This window comes from Varroa destructor, unplaced genomic scaffold, assembly GCF_002443255.2.
Source record: "Varroa destructor unplaced genomic scaffold, Vdes_3.0 BEIS01000001.1, whole genome shotgun sequence".
Lineage (NCBI taxonomy): Eukaryota > Metazoa > Arthropoda > Arachnida > Mesostigmata > Varroidae > Varroa > Varroa destructor.
Window position 1 is genome coordinate 10,911,197 of NW_019211454.1, and position 27,934 is coordinate 10,939,130.

A 27,934-nucleotide genomic window follows, 5' to 3' on the forward strand; every position below is an offset into this window, starting at 1 on the left:
TATATATATAATAACCGTTAAATTTGTAAATATGTACGTATCTAGCTTTCGTTTTTTAGATACTCTTACGCCATTTGTTTTGTTGCTTTAAAAACACTACTTATTTAGCCCTATGTGATTTGTGCACATTGTACTGTGAAAGTCAATGGGCGGATGATCTACTCAGCCAAGAGATAAGGATAGATCATCACTAGAATCAATCGGGGAAATGCTGAGCGGTCTAACGTAACGCTATGTTTAGGTTGAACGCGCCTGGTCATCGTTTTTCTACAACTCCGCTGAATAACGCACGCAAAAAATTGCAGTAAGCAACCCAAGAGGAGATTTGCCCTGACTGACCGAAATGGGTCGTTGGGATCGAGTGTGATTGGTGATCCGCGAAAGCTAAATGTTTTACCATTTAGTGAGCCGAGCAGTAACCAGTGTTGAGCAGACGACGAGTAAACGCCTCTGGTCAAAACAAGTCCTGCGCAAATAAGAGCGCGTAAGAGCTACGTGTCTTCTGGGAACGCGTGCGTCGACGTTTGGCTTTTAGAATCTGTTCCGTGGGCAGCAGAGGTTGTATTGTTTATTATACTACTGGGGTCTCTGTTATTAGTACGTGTGTTTCTGCGTGCGAGACCGATGTTATCCTTCGACTAGTAATAGTTAAGCAACAACGACAACGACAACGGCAACAAGCTGAAAAGAGTGATTTACATGGCAGTAACTGCAGTTTCCGGAAGCAGTTTTATATTTTCGCTTAGCTATAACATTTTTTGAAATTATGGCAAAACTTGGACCCGTTAGAGGTACACTACGAAACTAAAAATAAAACACGTGAATACGTCACCATGCTGTAAGGAAAAACGCCATAAGACGCAATAAGACAATGTCCAGATTTAGCATATGTATGCGTATGCAGAACTGGCCTATGATACTAGCGGCGTATCGGCGATAACCGAAATAAGAGATTTTAGCTTTATTAAGTACAGCTGATATTCAAAATGACCATTTGCTGCAAATAATCGAGAAAAGTCTTAAATGCCGATCATTTTGATCGCCAGAACCGCAACGATTTCAAGACTAGCTAAGTTCACCTTGTGGTTCAACTAAACGGTGCTAGTGAGCGTACTCCTCTATTGACTAAGAAAGTTCCAGCTAATATGAACATTTCCAAGATGAGACTAGATGAATGTTGGAGGGCAGAGTAGGTGAAGGTTATGTTACCATAGGAGGGTTTCATGCGTGACCTGAAAAGACTTATGAAACCAAGGAAAGATTAGTTTGGCACATTGAGCGAACCAATCTATTGTAGACGAGCGTTAGACCAAAGGGTTTCTGCGTCGCAGACTCCAGACGCCAGGGTCAGCAATACGGACAATAGCATCCATATTGCGATGTCATAAAGGCGGCCTTTTCAAGGTCTAAATTAATGGTGCAACGACATCGAAAGTTCTCTTTAGAATTTTATAAATTCATACACGAAAAGAGAGGCTCGTCACGAGACAACGGCACATGATAACTTGATTGGCTAGCGCACCGCTCAAAGTGGCTTTATGTAAAATACATGAAACAGAACAGGCACTGCAACTGTTCCGTGTCGTGTTAAACACACACACGTGAATAAATATCTGAGCGCGATTCCCGAGCGAGATCACGGATATAGGTAAATATTATTATAAAGAATTACAAGGACCGTTTAACACAATACGAAGCTTAGTTCGTCAGTCAATTTATGTATATTTACGCTACAAAGTCATACTTTTGACAATGAATATAGAATATATATAGATAGATAGATATGATTATTAAATTGCGTCAGTCTATTATTTAGACAATGTGGCGATTTTTTTTTGTAGATTTTAAGCCTATAAACAGGCTCGGCGTATACAGACCTGTATATACACTTGTAGATTCCGTTGATCATCGGCAATACACATACAGATGGTACGACAAGCCGCGTATTCGTTCGCAAACGGAATAGAAGGGCGTTGATCGAAGGCTGATAAAACGAATACGTGTACCATTTTCGCTTAGGGCACCAGTGGTCCCATTGATGTTTACGGATGCTTGATCAAAGCCTGAACTATCACTTTCTCTCTACGTGGAACACAAGTGCTCCCTCCGCTTGTTCTGTTCTATTTTTGTTTCATAGGCGACTAGTGAAGTATTGTTGAAGTCCGTCAGTATTGTACTCAGCTGGGCAGTGATTTCTATTATTTAGTCCTTTCAGACAAGGTTAGCTTCCAGACTCGTTCTCATGCATGCTACGGTAATCACCTTCAAATCTTGCACTTCTTTATGCCGTACATAGAGCAGTATTTCAAATGGTATTTGCAGAAAATGTGTTATAAAAATAATCACCATTCGTCAGACTGCTAGAGGCACTATTTGGCGTCCTGATGAATGAATAATCTCTGCAAAATTGTTAGCTTGTCATCAGACATACCCATCCAAGTGAAGCTCGTAGTCGTCTGAAATGTACTATTCTATCATCATATCGAAGTAGCTTTGCTGATTTAATATTTCGCCTATATATACGGGCTGGCTTCTGCTACCGACAAAATGTATTAGATAGACTAAAGCAATTGTGTTCCTCGATCATAGAGTATGCCCTATTGTTAATGTTAGCTTGTTATTGTCGCTTACCCTGCGCCTGTGGCCTGAAGAGCCAGGTGCTCTCGGTAGTTTAGTTCTTCGAAGTATGTAGGTTATCGTAATAGTACGGCGTCTAAGCCCGCTCGAGGTACCACTACCCATCTTTACGACGCTTGCTCGGTTCCTGTAAACTGCCTCTTGCGTAGCGATGATACGCTTTTACTGTCCGCTGAAATTTTTCAACGAATTGAAAATGTTTATAAATTTCTATGTGTTAACGCCGCCGGCGCGTCATCGCCGTAAAAGACGGACGACGTGGGCGCTGTACCGTTCGTTTATATAGCCTGGCAGATTATTAGTTTCGAGCTTGGACCATGTTTGTGTTGGGTCTGTTTCGTAAACGATTGCCGACGAACAGCGGTACTGTCTGTCGATGTTTTTACCATCTTGCAGTTTAGGAGAGGCATACGCAATGTAAAAATTGCTTTTTTAATGTCTCCTGTGGAAGAGGAGCACGAGTCTAATGTTTGCTCACCGACCGACCGACTGAATTGTGCAGCTCACCATTGAAGATAAAAGGAAAAAACACTTCAGCAATGATTAACAACTTTTTCTGAGTGACGTTTTTGAGTTGGGTGACTTAGAGTAAATACAATCTAGATTCATAGATCTGATTGCCTGGATCTGCTTATTAGTTAAGCGAGACTCCCATCACTAAATAGTGATAATATAACCATTGTTTTTAGCATAAGCTGAAAAATCGTTCTAGGCATTAAGAAAGCGTTTGTCAGTCAATGACGGCGAGTCACAGGAAAAACGTATTAACGTAGCTCATATGGTAATGCTATTGGAATTATTTCCTTTGTAAACTGATAATTATGGTTGATTACTGCATACGATTATTGTTTTTTTCTATAGTTTTACGTTACAAGTTATAAGTTACGTACATCTCGGTCAAAGTAAGCGGATGTTATTTATAACGTTTCGTGAGGAGCATTACATTTCAGATAGCAATGCTTTCTGTGGGCTCCAAATATAGTTGAGTATCTGTTCTGTATTGATGCATTTACTTAATGGGTAGATTGCGAATCAATAATTATCGTGTCACATTATATTTTGGCAATACGGAAATACTTCAGTATTGCCAAAAACCTTAGATAGCACCTATCCTACCACAGGTTCCGTTTTTATTGAAAGATAAACATACTACCAAATATGCTGTTATGAAACATTCGGCGTTCAGTCCGGCCTTCGGAATGGAAAATTCAATCACAAATTCGACTTAGGATGCTAAGGGAAACAAATGAGCTTACCAATCCCGAATGAGCTACTACGAGCATCTCCCTGCCCGTTACGTTTATTTTACTTCACCAGGATCCTTTCCTGTATACATCTACAGATTGTCTTTATGAGATACGCTGACATATGGCTCCATAGATAAAATTTACTCCCAGTCAAAAAGATACAACGAGTACAAGAAAATCAACTCTCGGTCGTCTGTAGTAGCCTGGACGTCAATTCATGCTGTACATGGTCGCAGTCACCTGGCCAATTCAATCAGAAGTCATGGTCCTGAGAATCGGTTTGCCTAAGAGTCTCGTTTCTAGCTTTTAGCCCGAAAAAGTGCTCTGCGGCTCCTTTGTGGCCACAGTTGGCTGGGGTATCGGCACAGTCGTCGGTTAGGTAAGCTGATGACTGGATTCGTTGATACGAGCTGTTAGTCTAGTGGGACCTAAGCCGACGGCGATCTACATGTGCTATAAGAGCCTCTCAGAAAGCGACGGGGCAAGCAAGCGAAGAACCCTGTTAGCCGAATGCCAAAGCGAATAATGTAAGATAAACATACATTCTTAACATCAGAACACCTTGCCGTATAGCAGAAAAACCGCGCAGACCCTCCTATAATAGAGAACTAGCATGAAATGCTGTCAGCTCACTGCTTCAATTGTTCGAGATCTCGAAGACACCAGATGTCATATCGAGTATTGTTTCTCAGTACTTCTAATAAGAAGTCTAGTATTGCTGTTTTTTTTTTTTCAATTCAATATTCACATGTTGACTTCGGACTCAGTAGCGTAAACATTTTGAGCCGATATCGTATCCGCCCATAAAAAAAAAAAAGCAAAGAAAAAAATTTGCTTGCAGTGAGTGATGCTACTCGTTCTACGCGTTACGTCTATAGGGATAGGCCTACATGAGTGATGGAGACAGATATGGCTTCCAATTGTTTATGCCAACAGGCAATGACACCAAATGATTGCCCAAATGATAATCCTTTATTTAAGTGTAACTACAACTCATGCCCCCGTGCCTGTTAAAAGCGATGCTTCATACTGTCCTGTCCTATGTCTCGAAACAAAAAATTAATTCGGGGCGTCCATGCGGTCCGCCCTCTATTGTGCGTAGGAGACGAGTTCGAGACTATCGGTTGTAGTAGTTATCCTAACCCGATAACTAAGGGGTATTCTGATTGTGCATTTTCATAGCTCATTTTCATAGCTTCCCATAGAAAGAGGGAAGGAGCCACTCGTCAAGTTGATCTCTACATCTTTTGCGTTTTTACGTTGGTAGGACACTTTATTACATCGTGCTACTTGGATATAGTGCAAATGATGGGGGACAGAACGATCTTTGCGTTCTGACATTTAGCATAGCACGGCAACAGCCCCCTATGCTCGTATGTGTGAGTGCTCAGAGTTGGCTGTATGTAGCAGGTTCGATGATCATCAGTCGTTGACATCCTCGACGGCCTAGAGGTCTGACAGTATAAAATTGAAGACCAAATGATAGAAAAAGGGAATAAATGCCAATGAGTGTGTAATTCATTATTATTATTGATAGTTCTCTTCTAGCATCACTGCTATATCTATCATTATATGACCGTGTTGATGGTCGTTTAGTAGTTAGCGCATAATTGTGCGCTGTCATTTAGTTAGAGAGTGTTTTCATTAGTGCAACGAACAGATGCAAGATGATTTCTCCGAATTCGAAAGTATCGCATAGCGACATGAATTTATAGTATGGCGGCTGGACAGATATCGGTCTGCTCATACGGTGAGTTAGCATATAATCATGTCACAGGAAGGACGACGTGCTACGAGACATACATTTGAATCGACATCATATTTGTGATTTTATCTGGTAATTGTCCGTGTAAACGCTTCTCATCCGGTCGTTGGCTGTGTATTTTAAGCCAAACATGAATGATCAATACCTGTTCAATTAAACACCAACCCTTAGCATATGTTTTGCTTAGAAAGCTGAATGCTAATTAATAATCCGTTACATAATGGCGGTTTGTTTTCGAACTTCGCTAGATTCGATCGTTTCAATTGGCGTTTTCGAAACTGTGCTACGACAACCTCCGAATGAGCACTGATGCGTCCGCTCCACCTCCTAAACTATGATAAATTCCCGTCATAATATTTATTAGTATTTATTTTCAAAACAATTCGCTCAGCAATTGTTTACTAGACGCGTAAAGTCATATGCATATGCGAGATTCATATACATTATCGCCTGTTGATATTATCTTATCGTCCTTACCACTGCTGTAAATCTTCGGTCATTGGGACGTTCGCTCGAACGTACTCTACGCTAAACAAACGGTCTGCACCTCCTGTTGCCAATCCTGGCAGGAGGATATTTTGCTTGTCCCCTTGACTCGATAGAAGCCGCCAAGGAGTGTTTCGCTGACGACTTGTCGACAAATCCTGCTCGAGGCTTTAAGCTGTCGCGGCGTTCTGGGATGGGGATATGTTTGCTAATAGGTACTTCTGTATGGGTATGGTTTTCCAGCGATATACTCGTTTATCATCCAAGTAGGTTGCGTTCAGTTGAAATTTAGCCGCTAAACGGATCATGCTTGCCCCTCTCTGCCGTGATTGATATTGCCACTGATAACCACTCCTTCCTAATTATTTACGTTCAATAGGGAGAAGAAGTATTTCAAATAAATAAATCTTCCGAATTCTACATCCACTACTGCACTAATTAAGCACTGCAACACGAAACGAAGTGGGTCTGTGCCTGGTTTCAGGCCCGGATGATTTATGCACTTCTTCGAGAGCATTAATAGGCAAACCCTAAGGCTAACGATTATTATCGAAGTAATATATGATTTTTGTGCCTGAATAGCTCACGTAGAAGATAAGCCATGTTAGCTGTCATTGTTGAAGGCTGTCTATCGAGAACGATGTGCGCGTTTTACAGATAGAAGTGATGTATTTGTGTAACTTTCGATAAATATTCGTATAATTCGATAATCGGCTCTTCGTCTAGCTAAAAATTGAACGTTTACTTCAGTCTGTGAACAACAAACATATATTGGACGTCGATGTTACCAGCAGAATTGTATTTTTCTTCTTCTTCTTTTTCTCTATCATATTTTAACTTGTGGAACTTAGCGTAACCCGTCATGAAGTAGTGTTGTGTGGCTGATGCTCACTTGATTTACGTTTTCGTTTATCTGCGTGGTAAACAGTATTGATTAACATAAAATCTGCGAAAACTAGTGATCTGTGTAGATCAATGCGTAAACAGCGTTATGAGTGGTAGCTGATTATTATTCTATTATTATCTGATTATTGTTAGCTATCAACGATAACTAGCCTCATTGATACCTTGTTAATATCTGGACGTATTTGCTTTTGCTTGCCTCTGTTGACTCTGGGCCGGTAGATGGTAATGAACCATCTACCGGCCCCGCTGTTGACAACTCACATTCTCTCAAGAAGTCACGCTCTACGGTAGCATTGCTATAACGTTGGCCTATCCATGTATTTGCGCTTTGTACAACTGCCATCCCCGTTGGCATTGTCATCCCGGACAGAGGAAACGAAGCCATCAAACTATGGATCGCAAACCATATGTGCACAGTCAGTTTTAGAAGCCCGGCCACCGCATCGCTAGACTTGGCGAATCCAGAACCACGGGCTGGCGGGCATCAGTACTATGTGCTTTTCTAATTTGTCAAATGCGAGACGTCTCCCTTCCATCTGTTACTCCCGCTGCAACGAACTAACTAATGCGACATCGTCAAAAATAACTGCTGTAAAGACGTTTGTGTGCGTTTGCTTCCGAAATCAGTTTGCGACAAATAGTGAAAAAAGTAGCTGACTGTTCCTACAGAAAGACCAATGGGGACCGCGACGCGTCATAGCGGTGGGGGCCATGACATGTATCGATATGACCATGACCATCATGTTTTGCATTGGCTGTTAGACGTTCCTGATTTTTCCTAGGAGTAATTTACGCCTCCGCCTCTTATTCGTATGACGGTCCATCAGGAAAAGCTATTCAGTAGCGGCGGCGCATGCCTTGCTTCGCCGTGCTCGATTGGTTAAATAAATAGGCAGAGTAGTGCTGGTGGAGTACAGAAGGCCTGCATAAACTGGCGGCATTGTGGGTGTTTCGAAAAGGATACATGGACGTACAGCGCAGAGCGAAGACAAAAGCGTTCGACGGAAGCGTATCGTGTCCATCGCAGGGCCACACAACTGACACTCACTAGTGAGTGCTACTCCACTATACTAATGATACTTGAAAAATATCAGAATACAAGAAAGCTTAACAGTCGCCGTTTGCTCCTTTATTTTCACCTAATAGGAGAACTCTACGCTGGCTATTGGCTATCATTTTTAGTAGCCGATTGGGCAATCTGTATTGGCTAAGCCAACGTTTACTATCTTGCGCTGAATTTATTGCGGCCCACGGAAAGGTTAGAGGCTAATACCGAAATTTCCGGCTGGCAGATGTAAGGATCGAAGACGGACATCATGCTATAAAAATATTAAAAGTGATAAGGTGAAAAGTAACAAAAATCGTCGTAAAAACTTAATCCAACGTGGGCAACAATAGTATAGTGGGTTCTGCTACTACACTCCTCTATGCGTGGCCGAGTAACCGAACGGACAGACATTACAGACTATTCGACTCGGTCACATGAATATATACCTATGCGTGTCTGTGTATATGCTCATATAATAAGAGCATTTTTCAATTGCTTATACCAAATTGGGGCATCAATTTATATGACATGATTAGCAAAACCAGTACAATTCTATGCTGTGGACAACCCTCGGAGGTCTCTGATCTACGTTGCGAATTTCAAGCCATAGAAACAAATACATAGTTATTTTCAAACTTAGCTTACTTTATGGTAATTGAAAGCCTGGCGACGAAATCCTTAATATTCTCGGTAATAAAATATGAATGGTCTATTGGTGAGCGGTCTTTAAAAAGCTATTTTTTTTTTCTTAACAAAACCAAATAGGACTAGTTTCAAAGGCTTATTTTGTTTGAAAAGACGTCGACTACAGCGTTAGGCATCTTCAAGATTACACGCTAGCCGGCAACGTATCGACACATATGTAGCTCACATTCCCGATAGGACTTGTTCAGCTGACGGACCCGTTTCTTCGTGCGGTATAGACTTGTACTTCGTTTGTAGCAAATAGACTTGTTGAGGATTTGGCGCATAGCCGGCGACGATCACACGGTGCAAACAACCGAAACGCCGTTATACCCGCTCTAATTTGTCGGACATTACCTATACGGCTGTAGCATATCAGCGTTGCTGTGAAGCGGCGTCGAGAAATGGTTTCGGCTTGTCCTTTTACACTATAAGCTCTATAATACTGCTGTGCACGACCACGGAATAAGACACACCAGCGAAGGTAGGCTAATATAAACAGGCCGACCAGCTAACCCTCAAGACTACATTACCTCAAACTCGGATCCAAGACAGCTGATCGACGCGGTCGCCCATGGTTGGCGGAAACAAACGGACCTTCACGCGAGGGAGTAAAATCGCTTGCATTTAACTGAAGGAGTTGCACGGGACCCTGATCCTATTTTAGCTGCGTCGCTGCAAATTGCTCAGAGGTGTTGCTCAGGGAACATTGCTAGGTTTCGCCTGAGATGGTTTAACCAGATATATGTGGAGGTTTTATTAATACGGTAGGCTATCGACCAATGCCCATTTTTTTCATGAAAAGAATAAAGGTTTCGGTAACGATACGCATTTCTTCTGCAAATATTTGGATACGTCCTACATAGAAATGATTTCGTCGACAGTGATACAATCATGTAAAAATATTTTTCAAGCGGTTTTTTTTTTCTATTTTCAAGCATAATAAATGGAAGACTCATTCTGGCAGCTGTAATTTTTTTATTAGGAAAGCTAGACCTTTTTGATATTGTAGAGCGTTGCTTAAAACAAGCGGCAAAAGTGTAACTCAGCATGTGTCCGTTGTTTTAGCGAACAATATACATTGTCAATGCGTATTGTTGGTAATGAATTCGGTGAAAAGCATAGCTTCGCTCGCAAATGGACCAATTGGACCAGTATCTTTATCGACTGAACGCACACACAGCGCAAAACCTGTGAGACTCTCAATATGTTATGTGATATATACACTGGGTTCTTTGCTACCACACTAATAGTCTTGGTTACCGTTTAGGCGGGGCAAGCGTTTTTTTTTGGCCAAAAATGGCCTAAAATGGTAACGTCTATCGGCGAAGAGGTGACCTAGCAAATATGGCGTAACTCCGTGGCTGCAGGTGGCAGTCAATTCGATGGGGAAAATGACTCCAACGGGACAGTCACTAATACTGTTAATACTGCTCTGTAAAAAGTAGCTGCGAAGAAATATTTTAATAGAAGAAGTGGTTTTCCAGTAGGATTCAAGGCTAACATACGTATTTTTTTGTTTATTATATTTATTTTTTTTATATATTTTATAATAAGAAAGGTAAAAATTGGCTTATATAATGATAATTCTTATTTTGCCCCTTTCCGACAGAGCTTCTTATGTTTTACAGTTGGTGATGTTTCTTTCATGATTTTGTCTGTTTTCTTCGACCTTACCTCCATTGTTGACGCCTATTCACATCAACCGGTAGGTTAGTAGGCTATGTTCTCAAATCAGTCCGTTCTAATCGAAGTGCCGGTTCGTTTCGTCGTTTGATGGCTGGATGATTTATAGGTACAGGACGAAGGCCTAAAAGCATTTTCCTGCTCATGAATGCATCGGGCTGAAAAACATTCTACATGCAATATCGTATTGTTACATACAGTGATGTCATCAAACTGAATTTGCCGTAGGTGTGAAGTTTAATCCGCATTATACGCAGAATCTTTAAATTGATTTAACTCGACACAGAAAGGTAAATCAACTTGTTTCTTATCTGGAAGAAAAGAACTCGATGCAACAACGAAAAAAAAAAACATACTTCAGAGTGAACCCTCATGGTTGAATTTTTTGGTTGAGATGCGCACGATTAGCATTCATTCTACAGGTGCATTGTACGTACATTTTTTTTTTTTTTTTCATTACTTTCTTCAATACTTTCCGGGATAACTACTGCTGGTGTTCGGCTGCTATAAAACAGTCCATATCTTGAAGTTCCATACGTTTTTCCCGTCCAACGCTGTCATGCAGTGGGGATACAGTTGTGGCCGCCTCAGCTTCCCAATGAAACGTTTTCCAGCAGCTGTTAGATAATGAATGATGGCTTTGTTGCTCACAATCGGTCACCATTGTGCATATGCCGGCTGTGCACCTACAGCATATTCTACTCTATATAGCGCTGCTGAAGGTGGCGGTTCGCCTGCTAACTACAGGAGAGCTACATTTTCGATTCGCCCATGTGGCTTATATCACGTTAGGTGAAGACCGACTTTGTCATATATTAAACTATGGCGTCCGCCAATGGCCGACTCGGACGCCGGACGAAAGAGGCCTCGAACCCGGAAAGAGATACCAGTGTAGGTGAGGTACAGTATTTCAGCCCACGCGACGAAGCGTTGGCTGGTTACCATGGTCACATGAAACACTTGTTATTAGTAATGAAATAAATATAAAACCCCTTAGTTAAAATCGATGTTCATATATGCCCATGTCTACAGCCTTACACCAGCGGGTTGTTTGTAGCTAACATCCCTTTAGTGAACCGCAAACTTTCCGACTGGAGCTATATGTATGATGCAAAATGCTGTAAGTTAAGTGGCTCCCTATTGTTTGTTCGGATCTGAGGCATTGGCAGCGGAAAGGAATCGCACGCTATGCATGTTACCACTGTTACTGTGCAACGACTATCCAACATATCGATTCTATACCTGACTATTGAACTCTACTGCGACGGTTTTAGTCTTAGTTGACTTGTCGAGTATATAATGGTGACTATTGGCTTTTTTAGGCATTCAACTTTCGACAGTAATCTCCAAAAAATAGTCAAACGTGTAGGTAACGTGTGCAAGACTCGAACTAAAAATAGAGCATATGGGAAACTTTAAGACATCGGAAAAAGTTAATCAGATAAGTTCCTCAGTGTTGCTATCGGGGAAAATTATTCTCGCTAAAAACCTTCAACAATTACATTTGTCGTTTACCTGTCTACTCTTATCATGCAAGCACAGCAGCACTCGCAATAAATCCTATGATAGAACAATGAGTAAGCTACGTTCCTTAACCGTACTATAAGGGAAAAATCGCCATCTGAGATTTGAAATTAAAGGCTAAAGATAGACAAATATATAGTAATTCTACACGCCGATAACGTCACTGATCCTTACTCGTTGTATTATTTAATAGTGTACACGAGTAAATGGGATGAATGCCTTCGATACTTTAGAATGACGCTGCTACGTTCCAGAGGTCCGCTACGTTCCACCATCTACTGAAGTAGATGAAAACACTTCACATTCACACTGTCCAGATTATGGAATGGCTGCAGTGGCCCATTTATTTCTGTTGATGAGTAGGACCCGCATTTATTCATTGGTTGGCAGCAGAAGGATAGTGGACGTTAGGAGGAGCCGCATGTTCGTCAGAGAAAGTGTGATACGTTCATGAAGTGGACGTCAAGCAGGACGTCACATCGCCTCAATTCTAATGGGATCTGGTGCTTGCCATCGAGCCATAGAGAAATGTAATCATCATTTGGGCAACGGCCGACAAAAGTTCGTTCGGCTCCAAGCCGTTTAGCTCTACAACGTAAACACTGCCGCAAGTAATAGCGTCACGATAAAATATCGATACCTCAGTTAACCTTTATCAAGATTCTGCTGTTATTCGTTGGCAATGTTTATGCTATCTAGCTGGCTGGATGATCAGGTGAGCAACTTGTGTGCTTATATCCTTATAATGGCGGTTTTTAGACTTATAAGGGTTACTCTTATAATGCCCAGTGGTAGACGCTAATCCCTGCTGCTTGCCCGAGCTTTTTCGAAGGCTAACAATTTTTCGAATGTGATCTCTGCTACGCTGTTGCTTTCTGTAGTTTCGAAATTGTCCTTTGTATGTAAAGTTACCTGTATCTACATCCGATGACAATATGAAAAGCACTCGTATAGCCTGATAGACAACGGTTTAGCCGAGACTACTGTGAACGTAATTGATGCCATTATGCTGGAAACTTAGCATCTCTAAATAAATCTTCTGGCCGTTCTAGGATTCTATCACATATCTTGCACGTTTTAAAGCAGGTGATTGAATCATCAAAATCATATGGACTACAAACATATATTGTGACAACGACACCCTATCTACATTTGTGTATTTAACGCAACTATGATCATCCGCGGCGGCGGACGCAGTCGGGCATTAACGTACAAAAAACATTTCCGCTCTTCGAAATAACCGCAAACAGGGCTATTGACGAGACGTATCTACAGCAAAGCTGTAGGACGCTTTGTTCCTATTATTTATAACTATACGCCTCCGAAGTGGTTTATTATACCTCAATTAATTGGGTTCCCCACAGGGTTCTGTTATACATTTTGGGTTTTCAATTTAGCTGGAAATGTTAACGATAAATGAGATGGGACGAATGGCGTATTGTTGAAATGTTAGGTCTTTTTTTCTTATTGCAACTGTTGCATTTGCACATGCATGCTCGTGCATGTAAAATGCACGAAGTTTCAGCTGTTTTGAGCTTGAACTGGTTGAAATATCCAAAGAAACTTGTCCATGCATCGTTACTCGTGTCATAATCAAGCAGAGTATCACCCTGACGTTCTCACTTCATTGAAGTGTGAAAATGCTGGCTGGAATTAAATTGTGGTTCTCCAGCATATCTTTGACAGTCAGTATCAATTGCTTTAGCCGCTAAGTTTCGAGGCACACATGGCATCTAAGGATACGAGTTTTTCGAAGTTACATATAATCTAAATTTCATGTACTATTCATGTCTGCCGTTTATCTTGCGACTAGCCAAGGTTCGATAGTGTTTATGGTTTGTGGAGTTGTTATAACATCTCTAAAACCCGACTCTGCTTTTCGTCTAGTAGTAAGCTCTGAAGCCTGTTTTTATGCCAGATAAAAACTTTGTTTTCAGGTAAAGTAAGTTTGCATTCATTCAGCGTGTATGCGCGCACGGTATACATGCCAATAGCTAGCCAACTTGACCTAGTACAACATCATTAGATGAAGCTGGCATTGTGGCCTGTGGCGAAGGGGCCTCGATGATAGAATCTGTGTGTCTAGTAAAATGTTTGGGATAAAACTGCAGGGTGCTTTCTCCCGTTAACTTCAGCAAATTTCCTGTGTGCCGCACGCAATACGTCTACTGGCTACGCTACGCGGAGCGCTTCCTTACTTCGGGAAGGATTAACGCGTGGAACCGTTCGCTATGCAGATCTAGCGAGTTTCTTTGTTGATAACATGACTAAATTATATTTAAAGCCTTTGAACGGTCTGGCAAGCGCGTTGTCTGACTATCATCTCGCCAGAGTGTAGCCGGTTGGATGCCAAGAGACGTTTCGGTCACACATCATTTCTATAATAGTCGAGTAGGACGTTCGACCATGCTTATTGTCTTGTAAATTCGCAGTGAATTTAAATAAAGTAAATAGGAAGCTTTATGGGCGCCTTTATGTCAACTACACGGACGAATTTGCTGCTCTTTACACCTCGTATCTCCATACGACCTGAAGCCTTAAGCTATTCTACATATCCTCCGATCCTTCTAATAATCTGTCAACATCTAGAAAACATCTCGTTCTGTATGCGGGCTGTCCAACTATAAAATATGGCAGGATTATTTTAATTATCCACGTATTGGTTTGCTGTATCACCTCATCTGCACCGATTTTTCCTCTCGTTCATGACGTCTCTTCGTTCGTGCGCAACTTGCGGCGCGCATTCTTTCCGATCGCTCATATTTCTATATTATTGAAACTTACCTATTATATTGTTTTGCTTATGTATTAATGATGGCAGAGATCATACTGTATATTTGCGTATCCTTTCGCGGTCTTGGCTGTCTCTTCACTCCTTTTTCGTGGAGATTTTCAGGCCCTTAAGCCGGCTCGGATTCCTCAGCGAAAAAAAAATTACCAAATGGCCACAGACGCTCAGCGACCCGTGGATTGAAATTCTGGTCTAAAACCGTTTAACCTTCTCATTGGTTCTTGGCAGTTGGCCCACGGGTACACGACCCCGCTGTCGTTTATAGCTGGGAACGAGTGTGTGTTTAAGCATTTATACGTTCGTAGGAATTCGTGTGTGTACAGCGGCCTGTCGCACTTGTTTTTTCAGTAACGCATGATGACTCTGTAAAACGGCCTCAGTGCTAAAACATACGATGAAGTTTACCTATTTGTCCATCTTGAGTTGCCCAGGTGTGGTTTCTAGTCGCGACGCAACGTGAGAGAAAGAAAACAGAGCATTTTCCGTTAGCAAGTCACCAGCGGGCAGAAGTCAGGCCCATCTAGACTGCAACAGGTGAACTAGTAAGTTCTTTGTCTAGCCAGTTTGTGGTTATCGCTAGTGTTGCTGCTGCCGGGGAGGCTGCTAACCGTTTCTATTGAACATACTTCACACTTTAGTACGGATAATGATAAGGTAATTAACGCAGAAATCGATGGTGGAAGTGGTTTGGCCAGTGGTAGAGTTATGTGCGGAAGGCACTGCTTCACTCGCTTAGTCGAACGGTAGGTACTGTTGATGCACTTCTCAGAAATAGGCATCTGCTGTTGCAGCTCTATTGCGTACGAAATAGACTGGCTTATAGTTGCAAAATCTTCCGTTTGCGCACATCGATACTTCGACAAGGAGAAGGAGAAACGTCCTCACGTTGATGAAGACCACCTCGTAGGCAGAAAAATCAACCGTACGTGAACAACAAATATATCATGAGAAGCTTAGCAACTAATATACAATATATATAAATGTAGTAATAATAATGATGACTTATCGATGGTGAAGATTAAAAGTATTTTATTGAACTATGCGAGACATGTTCGTTTTAGCAAAGGTCGCTTGTATTTTGTCTTTGATCATATGTCTGATGTCATAGTAGTAATAATCGTTTCTGTTTCTACTGGAGGCGTTTGCAAGATTACTCGTCACACTGTATGTTGTTGTTAGTATTGTTATTATTATTGATATAACCCATACTTGATTTTCTGTAGATCGACAGGTAAGTTAGGGTAGAAAACAAACGCGTTGCATATTCGACATATGTGCCTGGAGCAGCAAGCTTATTATACTGTATTATATTTGTACATAAATCTATCCTTATATCTAAGAAGCTGAAGGAGGCAGTAACTCACAGGGTTCTTGACGCACGTGTACCTCTCCCATCGTTCGCTTTCACGGTCAACGCCGGTTATGTTGTATTATGTGCGTCATCGTTTCTATCGTCAGAAAAAATTGTCAGAAAAGTAATGCTGCTACCTCTGGTGTGATTTCGTCATTCCGACAATGACGGCTTCCACGTATGAAGCACGGATGATGATGATGGCGTGGTCTTCAGATTCTGTTGTTGTTGTCTCGCCTGCCTGCCTGCCTGCCTGCGGCACTTCACGGCAGCGGGATTAGGCGTCGTTCGATAATTGCTTAGCGGTCGAACTGACGAGAGAAAATTTATTTTTACCACCACGCAAAGTAAATAGCTACAAGAGCCAGCAAGGTAACGAAAGACTCTCATTTTGGATACCGCCGTTCTGAACTACTAGTGGCTGCCTTGGTGACGGTCACAGTTCGACCACTATTTGTTGTAAACGTGTGCGCTATCGTGTGCTATTAATTTAACAAAAAGTGGTATAATGTTTTTCAAGCTACGCCGTATATTGATGCAACTGGTATTAAATTTGGGTTTACAGAACACTAACAAGAAAACTACGTTCGCATATTTTTTCAGTCAGAGAAATTTTAAGTCAGATCTTTAAGTTTGCTCGAAATTATCTTAATCGCAGCTCTAACGTCTCATCTACGAGCAGCCGACTTTCAATTGACCTTTGGCAAAATCTGATATGACACTGGCAGGTTCGAGTTGATGAAAGATGTAGTTAGTTCTCTGGGTTCTTGTCATTGTGGTGGAGTATTGTAACATAACACGACTCACATAGTAGAATACTATCTTTATACTTTAACCCACTATCTACTTATCCCAGATCTGAAATTCGAGGTGTAACAGCGGCAGCGTCTTTCGTAAAACGATGACGAAGACGTCGCCCATCAGAATAGAAATAACAACAAAAGCAGCGAGATATGACGACGCTCGCCAGCGGAGCGCTAGCTGAGTACCATTACGTGTAGATGGACGCACAGTGTATGCGTTTACACACAGCGAGATAATACTGTGTCTGATACATCAGATGATGACTAATGATACAAGGAAATCTGAGCTAAGCTCCGTCGATTGCGGCAGTTATTCTTTCGTTCGTCAGCCACAGCCAACGAGGATCTCAATAGCTCGGCTGTGGATTGACTAGACGCATTGTTGTAGCCGTCAATTGCAAACGGGCTTTTCTCTCTCTCTTTTCCTCTGTCACCGAATTTTGCCTTGTTTCGTTCTGTTCAGAGAATCGTCCTTTTATATTTATACTTTTCCTGGCATTCCTTCCTTTTGGAAATAAGCTGACGAGATGGCAGATGCCAGCAAGTAGAAATCGATCGATATTGTATAGTTCGTTGGAACGGGCCCGACTTACAGGCATAGCTTTTTGTAGCGCAGTCTCGTTGTTCGCGGAAAACAGCTCAATACGTACGTACGTACGTACGTCAGTCCTCTTTTCTTTCCCCGTACAGCCCTCTGTCCGCTTCGTCATTTCAATCCAGGAACCGATTGCTAATGTTGCCGATCGACGTCGAACTGGAGGAACAAAACGCTACAGAGGGCAAAAAAGTTAGCTACTGCAGCGCTGGGGCTAAGCACAATCGATCACAAAGACCAACTCAACTGCTCAGCTTCGATCGCATGGAACGATTTAGTTTAATTATTGGCTCAGATCGAACAAGTGAGCGATGCTCCAGTCGAACGCCGAGAGAACAGCGTCAACAGAACGGCAACTGTTGTACCATAGATAAACAAACAAAGCCGAATGCTGTCGGCTGGGTCCGGAGACGTGCGTGAAACTGTTCGATTGTAGATAATGCTCAATGTGGACAGATGCTAGCTTCCTATGCGTTTATGTAATGAATGAATGCACTGAGTAAAGGGGACGGCCAGTAAACAGAATAACGACGACAAGCCGTAGTTGGCGCTCTTGTCGGCAAACAATCGCCAGTTGACGTCTATTTCACTCAGGACGCTACGTGCGTCACAGTAAGGCAGAAATGTGTACAGTATTAGTAGTATTGGATAGGGTTGAGAGTGGCTAGTCAGTGAGGATTACTCATCGATGGAGTGAGATTGTCATGGAGGTGGCAACGCAGCGGCTACGTCAACTTGCAGAGCCCACTCGCTGCTCCTCCTGTTAGTGGTACTAGTAAATTCGCGCGGATCGACAACGCTGTATCGCTTATCATTATCAAGTCTTTACTCCCGTGCTCCTCTTCAAAAGGCAAATACAGCGACCCTGTCCTTTGCTCCACACCTATCCACAGCGTTTGAGTCATCTTTACTTCGATTTACGTTAGTTGGTACGGCCAGACAACAAACGACCGAATCAACTGAGCAATTCGATGTAGCGCGCGCCACTGTGCCCCGTGTGGGTGTCGCTACCATGTCCGCACGCCAGAATGGCAGCAATGTAAGCTGGCATGATCCATTGACCCTCTCCACGAATCTGTCGCTAAGGAAGCACCAGCGCCCGAGCGAGAAAAAAATACAATTTTTCGCCATTGCCGCCGGCACACTCACAGAAGTTGTTACTTTTTATGCGGGCCTACAACGATAACGTTGAGAATAGGGCGGCGGGGCTATGTTGAAGTATTACGATGTGGTCATTGTACCGTTGGTGATCTTAGGTCTGACTGCCTTGCGTATATATACGTTGGCGATAGAGGATGATGTTGTTCTGCACCATGACTGTACGTAGTAGACAGAGTATCTCTTAAGCGGTAAATTGCTATTTGTTTATGGCCAGCTCTCGACTGCAACCGTGTGCTTATCAAATTATCGGAAATGATGATTGTTGAGCTGCTTCGCTCGCGTCTATTGCTGGTGTTATGCTCTCTCCCACGAACCGTTTGTGTGACGATAGCTGCAGGTGACGAGCCGTTTTTTTCGATGATTGCAGCATTTAAATACAAACAATTACGTTAGTTAGTAAGTCGCTCGGTGGCTGGCTACTTTCGAACGTCGGCTTCTTCTCGCCTGACCTTAACGCCTTCAAGGAGAAGATGGTGTAAAAGAAAAGGAGGCCTCGAACGACTGAAATACCCATCCGATCTCGGCACCTTCTTCTCATGTACTAGTTGGTTCCGTTCCTGAACTGGAACAAACACTTAATAGATTTGCCACGTCTAATCAAAAGAGCTAACATGAAAATTGCTTACGATTTTTGCCCAATGCCACTGTAGTTGTTACGGTTACCGTAGAGACCGTTCCGGCACTTCATATGCGAACCAGCGGGTAACAGAAAGAAAACCGTGAGCCACTCCGCGCCTATCAGTGCCATTGCAGATCAGGCAAGTAAGTACTTCAGGTTCTATTAAATGCCTGGCTTTTCTGTCGCAAGGCATCTTGTTCTTTTTTGTTTGTTTGTTTGTTTGTTTGTTTGTTCCTAAACCACACAATAATTCTAGTAGTGTCTTCCATATCAGCAAACAGCAAAACTATGGATAATGAGTGGAACGCAATGGATTAATCGTTTTTCATTGACGACGCTTCTGAAGCTTTACTAAAACGTCTATCGTTGCCATTGTCGTAGGGCGTGGTGCGTTATCTGTCACGCAATGCCTATCATCGTGGCTGACGTGAGCTAAAGTGGTATTCAGGTACGTTATTGTTAGAGTTTTACATTCTAGTATTTTGCTTTGTAGCTGCTAGTTGCCACTGTGTTAGTATTACTGCTGCTAGTGCTATGAAAAGCAGCGGCCCCTACGTGGTGGAAGTGCTTTGTTTGTGTTAACAAATCATCAAACGACCCCTGCTAGAAATCATTGGTAAATCCAACATAGTAATGAGTGACAACGTTAGTATAGTTGAACTTTTCGTTTTTTCATCTAAGTAAATGCTAATTCGTCGTGTCTGTCCGCTAAAGACACGCACATGGTGCTGTTTATTTTCTACTTCTTTATTTCGTCTGGTCTTCTATCCGTCTGCTATCTCGTGTCTTAGCTAGATAGGCAGTATGTAGCCTCTCGCCACCGAGTTCTTTCTATGTTCTGGTCTGGCGGCTGAAAATCATCGGCTGCACACCCGAACGTATTTTTTCATTAAAAATCATCGACTGTAGTCATCATCATCATCGGCGGCGGCGGCAACGTTATTACCGTTCTTTAGCATCGCTTTGTGTTTCCAAACTTCGTCTTCGTCGCGCCTCTTTCGTCATAGATGCCTGCCGGATCGCTTTTTTGTCACTTGTTTTTGCTCTAGTGGCTGATCTGTTGTTTGCCTGTGGATACGATGAGCTGCGTCCTTCATTTCCTGGGCCGCTTGACAGCTCAGCATGAGTGTCGGTGATGGCGGCGTCGGCAGTGATGTTAATGATGATGTTACTCTGATGGTGATAGTGCCGAGCGTTTGTTCCTCGGTGTTCATCGCAGAAGCCATTTAGATAGTTGATGTTACAACAACAAACGAGCGTCATATCTGCGCCTGTTTAGTGCGAGCGAAGCTGTAGAGAAGACGGGCGAGTAGATTTAGATGCGGCCGCGAATTTGTGTGTTAGAAATCGGGCCGCCAAAATTTGGAAAAATTCACTTAGGGGGCCGCGTAGGAATACACACACATATGACCCTGTGTGTATTTGTTGCCTACAGTCTTTTAAGAGCAGAATAATATCGGCAGACATGGTAAGCCCACTCAAAAACTTCCTAGACGTTAGCCGTAGCTATGTCACTCAGCGTCTTTGTATGAACCTGACAAGTCAATGCCAATTTTTCATTTCATCTCGTGCGTAGGTTTGTCGCGTCTTAGCAGGCATGCACAGTAGATACTCGGGGCAGCTCTTGCTCGAATTTACATGGCAAGTTTCGCCTGGCAGGTCAATCCACGATATGCATTGTCCTTTGACATTTTACCGCTGGACACATAGTCGGTTTTCCTTGTCCTAGCTGACCTCTGTTTCCACCGTTTAAATTCTGTAGGTACTTATTTTAACCGACTACTTTAAACGGACTATAATATGTAGTAGACTGACGGACGCGCAAATATAAAACTATCTTTGAAATCTCACCTCTAATTGTGTTCGTATGAGTCATCATGAATAGAATTATCATGTACTGATAAGACCTGCAGTAGTCATCTTTACTTGTCAGGGTAATAATCGCAATAATATTAAGGACAAATTATCGATGCGTTGCTCTAACAAAGTCGTAATTGTCTTACATAAATTCGTCGATAAGTCGACTAAGTGTTATTGCTAGTGGAGTAAGCACGGGATCGGTATAGTAGAAGTATCGGGCTTATTTGTACGACTCTGGTGTACTAGAGTGGCAGTAGGTGTTGTAGCTTGATAAGACAGAGTAGGCTTTAGGTGCTAGCCGTTTCCCTTTAGTTTTAGTCCTTGTTAAATAGGGCCACCATCTTGCCTCCCAGTGCGATTGTTGCGGCCGCGTCGAGAAAGCCGCTTAGCGTGGGGGGGGGGGGGGGGGGGGGAGGGATGTGCCGATAGCGTCGACAACAATAGCTGGAGCGGCAGACAACAGGTGTAAGTTATACCGCACAAAACTAATTTTTCGCTGTGACATTGGCGGGCGCTTGTAGTCGGTTACTGCTGGACGTGTTTGCGTATCTGTGGGTAAGTTGCCAGGGAACGGCTGAGTGCATCGAATGTGGTAATGGAAGCAGCATTCCAGTATAAAGGCGAAATATAGAACAACAATCTAGTAGCGACCAAACTTGTTCACGAGCGACCTAACTATAAGAGTCCAGATAAAATTCAGCAGTCACAGCCGCTGCCGCTTACCGTAACAGACATGGCATAGACCGCAGCAACTGAATTCGAGGCAGCAGTAACAGCAGCACGGACTGAAACCACTCACTGTTCACACTGCTGCTACGAAGAAGATTGGGAACCTGTCAACGATACTGTTTCTAGAAACTAGAAGTAGGTACCTTATGGACGAGGTGCAGTCGGCTCAGCAGCGACGTCGATAGCACCATCAACAACAGCGGCCATAGTAGTCATTATTCAACTTGTGTTTTGCTAGTTCGCTGCGCGTCTGACAGACGTCGATGTAAGCAGCACGCAGTGAACTCTCAAGCTAGCGTGACATTCAATTTGGCTTTGTCGTTGTCTGTCGCGACCCTGACTTCTGCCTATCTACAGCCGCTCGATCGTTCGCTGTCTGTTGTGGGCCTGTCGATCGGCCTATTAGCAGCTCGCACCGATGTCAAATTTGTTGGGTTTCTGTTGGGTGGCAATGTACGGATTCCGTCAGAGGCCAATACCGCTCACTTGGTACTGCAACTGATCATCCTAACAACCAATTCAGCTGCTGCTTAGAACCACAACAACGGCAAAGATAACGACCGCTGCAATCGATGGGTGGCAAGGTTGCCTGGCAGTTGATAGCGGTGGTAACATTTTATTCAGCACTTTGCTGTCCTTCGCCCCTCTAAAACACGAATTGTCTGTTGACTATTGTAATATGTGGGAAGAAGTGGCTTTATTTCAGAGGTGCGTCTGTTCTGTGTGGTTACCTATAGTGGATCGCTAAGCAGAAAAGGCCTAGCAACCGCTCTCTTATGGTATCGGCCAGCAGAGTGTTTTGTGTTTGTGTATGTCATCAAGTGATATGGAATGTGTGAATTTCTGCGTTTCAACATACACCTGTGGATTTGCTATCGTGAGGTCAAATCGATGCCAATCGACAACTCCTACCGATAGACACAATGGATTGCATTGTACTGACCTGGAAGGATCTAGAAAAACGACATTAGACTGACCGCTTCTCTATCGACTCCACCGTCCCCGTCTCTCTGAGTTTTACGCCTCAATAGAGGTCGCCACTGTTCCTCTAACAGCGCTGTCATTTGCTGACGCGCCAAGAGCGGCAATTATAGGCTAAACCCAGTATAATCGTTCACATTTTTAGTATATTTAAAATATCTAAGTAAGTGGATTGCCTAGAATATTTAATAATAATAAATATCTTATTTTTGTTGAAACAACTCTTTCGTCCTCGATCTTTTGTATCGTCGTTTTCGCCCCATTTATTTATTTCTCGTATCTTCCTTTTCAAGTTCGTTGTTGTGTGGTCATGACCAATGGCAGCTAACGAACCAATGACAGCACACACAGAAAATCTGGTCCTCGCCATCTGTTATGTTTTCGGGGTGCTATTAAACCTGCGGCACCATCTAGCGAGGTCAATTGAAGGCAATGCTTTATCTGTGTCTGTGAACAGACACTGACTTTGACAAGGAATCAGTCGATCGGTCGGTCGGTCGGTCGGTCGGTCAGTGACGCTGCGGATGAGATGACGCTAGACGCGCCAGAAGCGATGTGTGGTAGGCGCGAGCCACTGCTAGCGTTACTGCATAAGCGGTAACAGTTATTCGTTGTAGCAGTTGCGAACGTTTAAGGTTGATACTGGTGGAATTAGGGAGAAAACGAAGTGTAAGGTCTCCTTTATGAAACTAGAAATCGCAGCTGCTTCTGGTACGACATTGGCTCTCTGAGTATTGACTGGCCGGAAGCTGCTATCGCTCACTCTAAGTCGTGGCCTGGATCAGGCACTTTACGCAGGTACAGACGAATAGCACCAAATGTCACGCAATCGGCCCTGCTGATCTCGCTTCCTTTGCACCCTACAGCTGCTCTGTTACAGTTACCTGCATGTTCTTTGTAGAAGTTATGTTGCCTTTGAGTGTCTATGCAGCGCCGGCCGTCTGCCGTGGCCAAGCAGCAAACAACCAACGGCTACACTGTAACTGCATCAAATTCAGAGTAGCAGAGATTTATCGGTAAATCCTGTGCTGTACACAAGCCACGTGAGGAATTGTTATTGCGCTGTTATTCTTTTATCACTATATAATGTCGGTTTGTATAATCAGGACAGCATCAGGAAGATGGATGTATGTGAAAGTGAAGGCGCAAACGGGATCTGCCTCGATCTTCCGCTCTGTCTCTCATTAGCATTCTCATTTTGTGGGCTATTATAGATTGCTATGAGACAGAAGATTAGAACTGTATGTAGAACAGCTACGCGAGACACGCATATCCAATGGATGAACTGCTACTTCAGAGACTCGGATGAAACAAACTAGTTCTACTAGCATCGCTCTGCATAGAAAAGCGCGTCTAGGCGCTAGGTCCGAGCAACGGAAGCGAGCCGCGATCAGCCTTGCTTGACTCTCTGACTCGGCAGTCAACTGTCGATGAAAAGAAGTGGCTCAATGCATTAAAATGAAGCGGACACATTTCGCTTAAAGAGGCGTGCAGGAACATCATGGTTCAGTGTTGTGTCACGAAACATAAAATCGAATTCATAATAAGACTAGATCCATTGTAAGTACAGAGACGCATAATTTCCTCTTCGGTAAAATATGTCAGGTGTATTGTACAATTGTGACAACTGGGTTTAATGTGGAACGAGCATTTCCAATTTTTTCGGTTGATTTTGGCTTACGGCTGACACGTGGATAATTTGTTGGATAGTTGATTAAATACGCTAAGGTGAAAAAATAAAATCTAAAAATAGTATTTAAAAAAATGTTATTATATTTTCGCTTTAGAATATAGGGACAAGGCTGTCGCGTTGCGATATATGGAGTGGTTTCAGAGCCAGCACACTATAATCATGACAACTTTTCCATACAACTTCTCCACAGCTGTGAAAACAGAGCTCAATATTTGAGATAATACCACCTTATCTTTTTGTATCCCAGATGTGGCACATCATTGCGCTAGCGGCCAGTCGACAGCGTCCTACTACTGCTTTATTTTTAGGTAGCACGCCGCCTTGCAAACTTTAGGAGAAAGCATGGATCTGATAATAACTTAGGTGAAAAGTTGTTTCAGCCATATATTTTTAACTGTATTGCTCTACACACCGTCCGTTCACATAACCATATTTAGTGGAAGCAAAGTAAACCGCTTGTGTAATTCCTATCGCGCTGGGGTACGACAATTATACGACACTGCTATAGACATGCGATAAGTGAGGGCTAATATATGACGCTTGTTTTTCTGCTAACTACATGGTTCGACCGTTATTCAGGTCATCAGGCTGCTGTTGGTCTTAGGAATATTTTCCTAAGACCTACTCTGACTACTACTAAAACTAATAAGTCCTACTCTGACTGATACCAAAACAAAGCATGCGGGAAAAGCATTGCTTCCGAAGAAAACTCAGTACGGGGGCACCTCGGATTGAGCAAAGCGCGGATGATTGAGCTGCTCGATTTTCGAGCGCAAAGGTTCATGGTTGACTGTGTAACGGAAAGCTATGATTGATGCAATTATTCAAAAATGAAGAACTCATTCTGAAGTAATATTTGAAATGGGATGAATTGTTTCAGATAAACATCGGTCGAGACAAATTCCATTTTTATGAAGAACATTATGCAAGCGTTAATTCTGTAACATTTTAAGCACTGGGTTCCGGGGTAGCTAGCTTGAAAGCAAAGTGTTATTCAAGCCCTTTTCTGCACACTGATCCATTATAGGTGCGATCAAAATTACGTGCTGTTTGTTATTATTGATGTAATTATTAACTGATGTATTTCAGTTGCCATATAACCTAGTTAATGATGCCGATTCAATACGAACCGATTCTGTACGGTCGGCAAAGGTAAATTCGTGTTTTCTTGAAGGGTCCTGAGTAAAATGCGTAGCACCGAGTGCCCGTGCACGCATCCAGCAATTTTCATCTTGTCCAGTATTCGAAATCTGTATCTGCTGTGCAAAACAGTTACGCATCAAGGCGACAAAATCTGGCATGGCAGGACTACCTACTGCTTCAGTCATTTGCGTACGGTCCTGAGGGCCATTCTTTATGGGTTGTGTGATTGTAAAGCTCACCGTCAATCATATCAAGCAGTGTGTCTGCTTTGCAGTTAAGTAAATGCATATAAGCTAGCTGTAAAACCGAATGAATGTGAGCAGTTTTCTCTGACTATTATCTTTGTTAAATTCGGCTTTATCAACAATAAAAGATGTAAAGTTAATAATCTTCATCATATTTTCAGTTTCTTCCGTGTGTCAAGACCGGTTATCTATGATATATATAACAAAAAAACGCCTAATTCTGTTACGACTTTTCACAACCTCTACGGCTGTAGCTTAGTCACCTGAGCGGTGCTGTGCACGCTAGAACGCTTTAGACACTGAGCTATTAGTTCCGCGTAACGCACTGATCAACGATGCGCTTTGGTCTGAAAGTGAAGCAAAAGTGAAGTTTAGCTTTCATAACTAGTGATGGGTGTTGCAACAAAATCGCCACCATCTTGCCTGATGAAGTTCTATAACATTTTTTCTTTCTAACCTGTTCCGCCTTTATTGTTCGTCTTTACAGGATGAGCCCTGCGATGTCGCCAAGGAGCCCTGTGACCACGTCGGTCGTCTGTTGTTGTTACCTCTCGCCCCCACCACGACACGTTTTCAAGCGTACCAATTCGTGGTACTCGCACGAGTATTCCGTGGCGACGGCTGCCTCATGTCTTCGCTAAACGGACCCCATTCGCTAGGTGGAGATCCTCTGTGCTGTGGAGCCAGCCAGGAGAAGCGGCCATTGTTGCGCGGCGAAACCCCGCAAAACTGTCCCACAAACAACGGCATCTCTCGTAGGGAGAAGAGCCCAGACGGCACCACGGCGATCATTCAAATACCTCTGCCCGCGCCGGAACGCGCGGAGCCAAGGTATAAGCCGGAGAAATGCAAAACGCTACTGGCGTGCATTTTTGCGGTGTTCTGCCTCCTGCTCAACCTGGTCGTGCTCGCGTTCATCCACGATCGCGTCCCGGATCGAACGAAAGTACCGCCTTTACCTGACATCTTCTTCGATCAGTTCCCCGTCGTTGATCAAGCGCTTGAGGTGTCCGAGATCATCATTATCGCCTCGGTATGGTCGTGCGTATTGCTAATCATTCTGCACCGATACCGGTGGATTGTCTTCCGCCGGATATGCGTAATAATGGGCGCCCTGTATGCGATGCGAGCGCTGACCATGTTTGTCACACAGGTGCCGATGGCGTCGAAAACATACTTCTGTTCGCCGAAATCGAATCACACGACGCTAGGTTTGATTGCGTCACGTGTCCTAACGTTGTTCTCCGGATTCGGCTTATCGATAAACGGTCATCATACGTACTGTGGTGACTACATCTTCTCGGGGCATACGCTCATTCTCACGTTGTGCTACCTCATTGTCAAAGAATATTCGCCTCAGCGTTGTCGAGTGTTGCATCTGCTTTATTTTTGCACATCGAGTATCGGGATCTTCTGCGTATTATTGGCGAGGGGTCACTACACGATCGACGTGGTTCTAGGTTACTATGTTACAACAAGGGTCTTCTGGATCTACCACGCCCTCTGCGCAGCCCAGCAGTCAAGCAAGGTAAGTAGCGGCCTCCGCGGAGGTGCGGCCAAATCAGTCAACAGCAACAACGACAAATCAGCGACGAATAATTGTCCAGCCCTTAAAGGGAGTTGTATCGATGTGTCGAGAATATTAGCTTGCACCGGCAAAAAGATGGACGATGAAGATGGGCCCAGAGCTAGCGACGAAGATTCGAGCCATAACGGGTCGCAGGGTCCGGACAGTCCGCAGTCGGCTGAGCAAACACTTCACGGATCGGGACGTGCGCGTGTCTACCAGCGGTACAGCAATCACGACGAGTCAAACGATTCTGTTGTATTAGAAAACAACATATCGGACCGGAATTGCAATCGTCCTCAGGCGACCGATGACAACGTCGAGGTAAAGTGTTTGTCACTTATGACCAGCATTGTTGTTACCCCGTCGTGACGGCTGTTGTCATGAGCCATCACTTAATCAACAGCATCATC

General features: G+C 43.3%; 1 protein-coding gene across 20 annotated transcripts in view; it reads left to right on the plus strand.

Moving 5' to 3' along the window:
• LOC111243391 (phosphatidylcholine:ceramide cholinephosphotransferase 2-like) overlaps positions 1-27,934 on the plus strand; it is a 49,464-nt gene that overhangs the window by 13,860 nt on the left and 7,670 nt on the right. Inside the window, exons 1-4 of one of the 20 annotated variants that reach the window (XM_086986408.1) lie at positions 12,680-12,698; positions 19,335-19,446; positions 19,685-19,751; positions 26,442-27,845. In XM_086986408.1, the coding sequence (XP_086842534.1) occupies positions 26,583-27,845 (1,263 nt within the window). In that variant the 5' untranslated portion in view covers positions 12,680-12,698; positions 19,335-19,446; positions 19,685-19,751; positions 26,442-26,582. The other 19 variants (XM_086986660.1, XM_022788882.2, XM_086986608.1 and 16 more) reach the window with 19 other exon arrangements.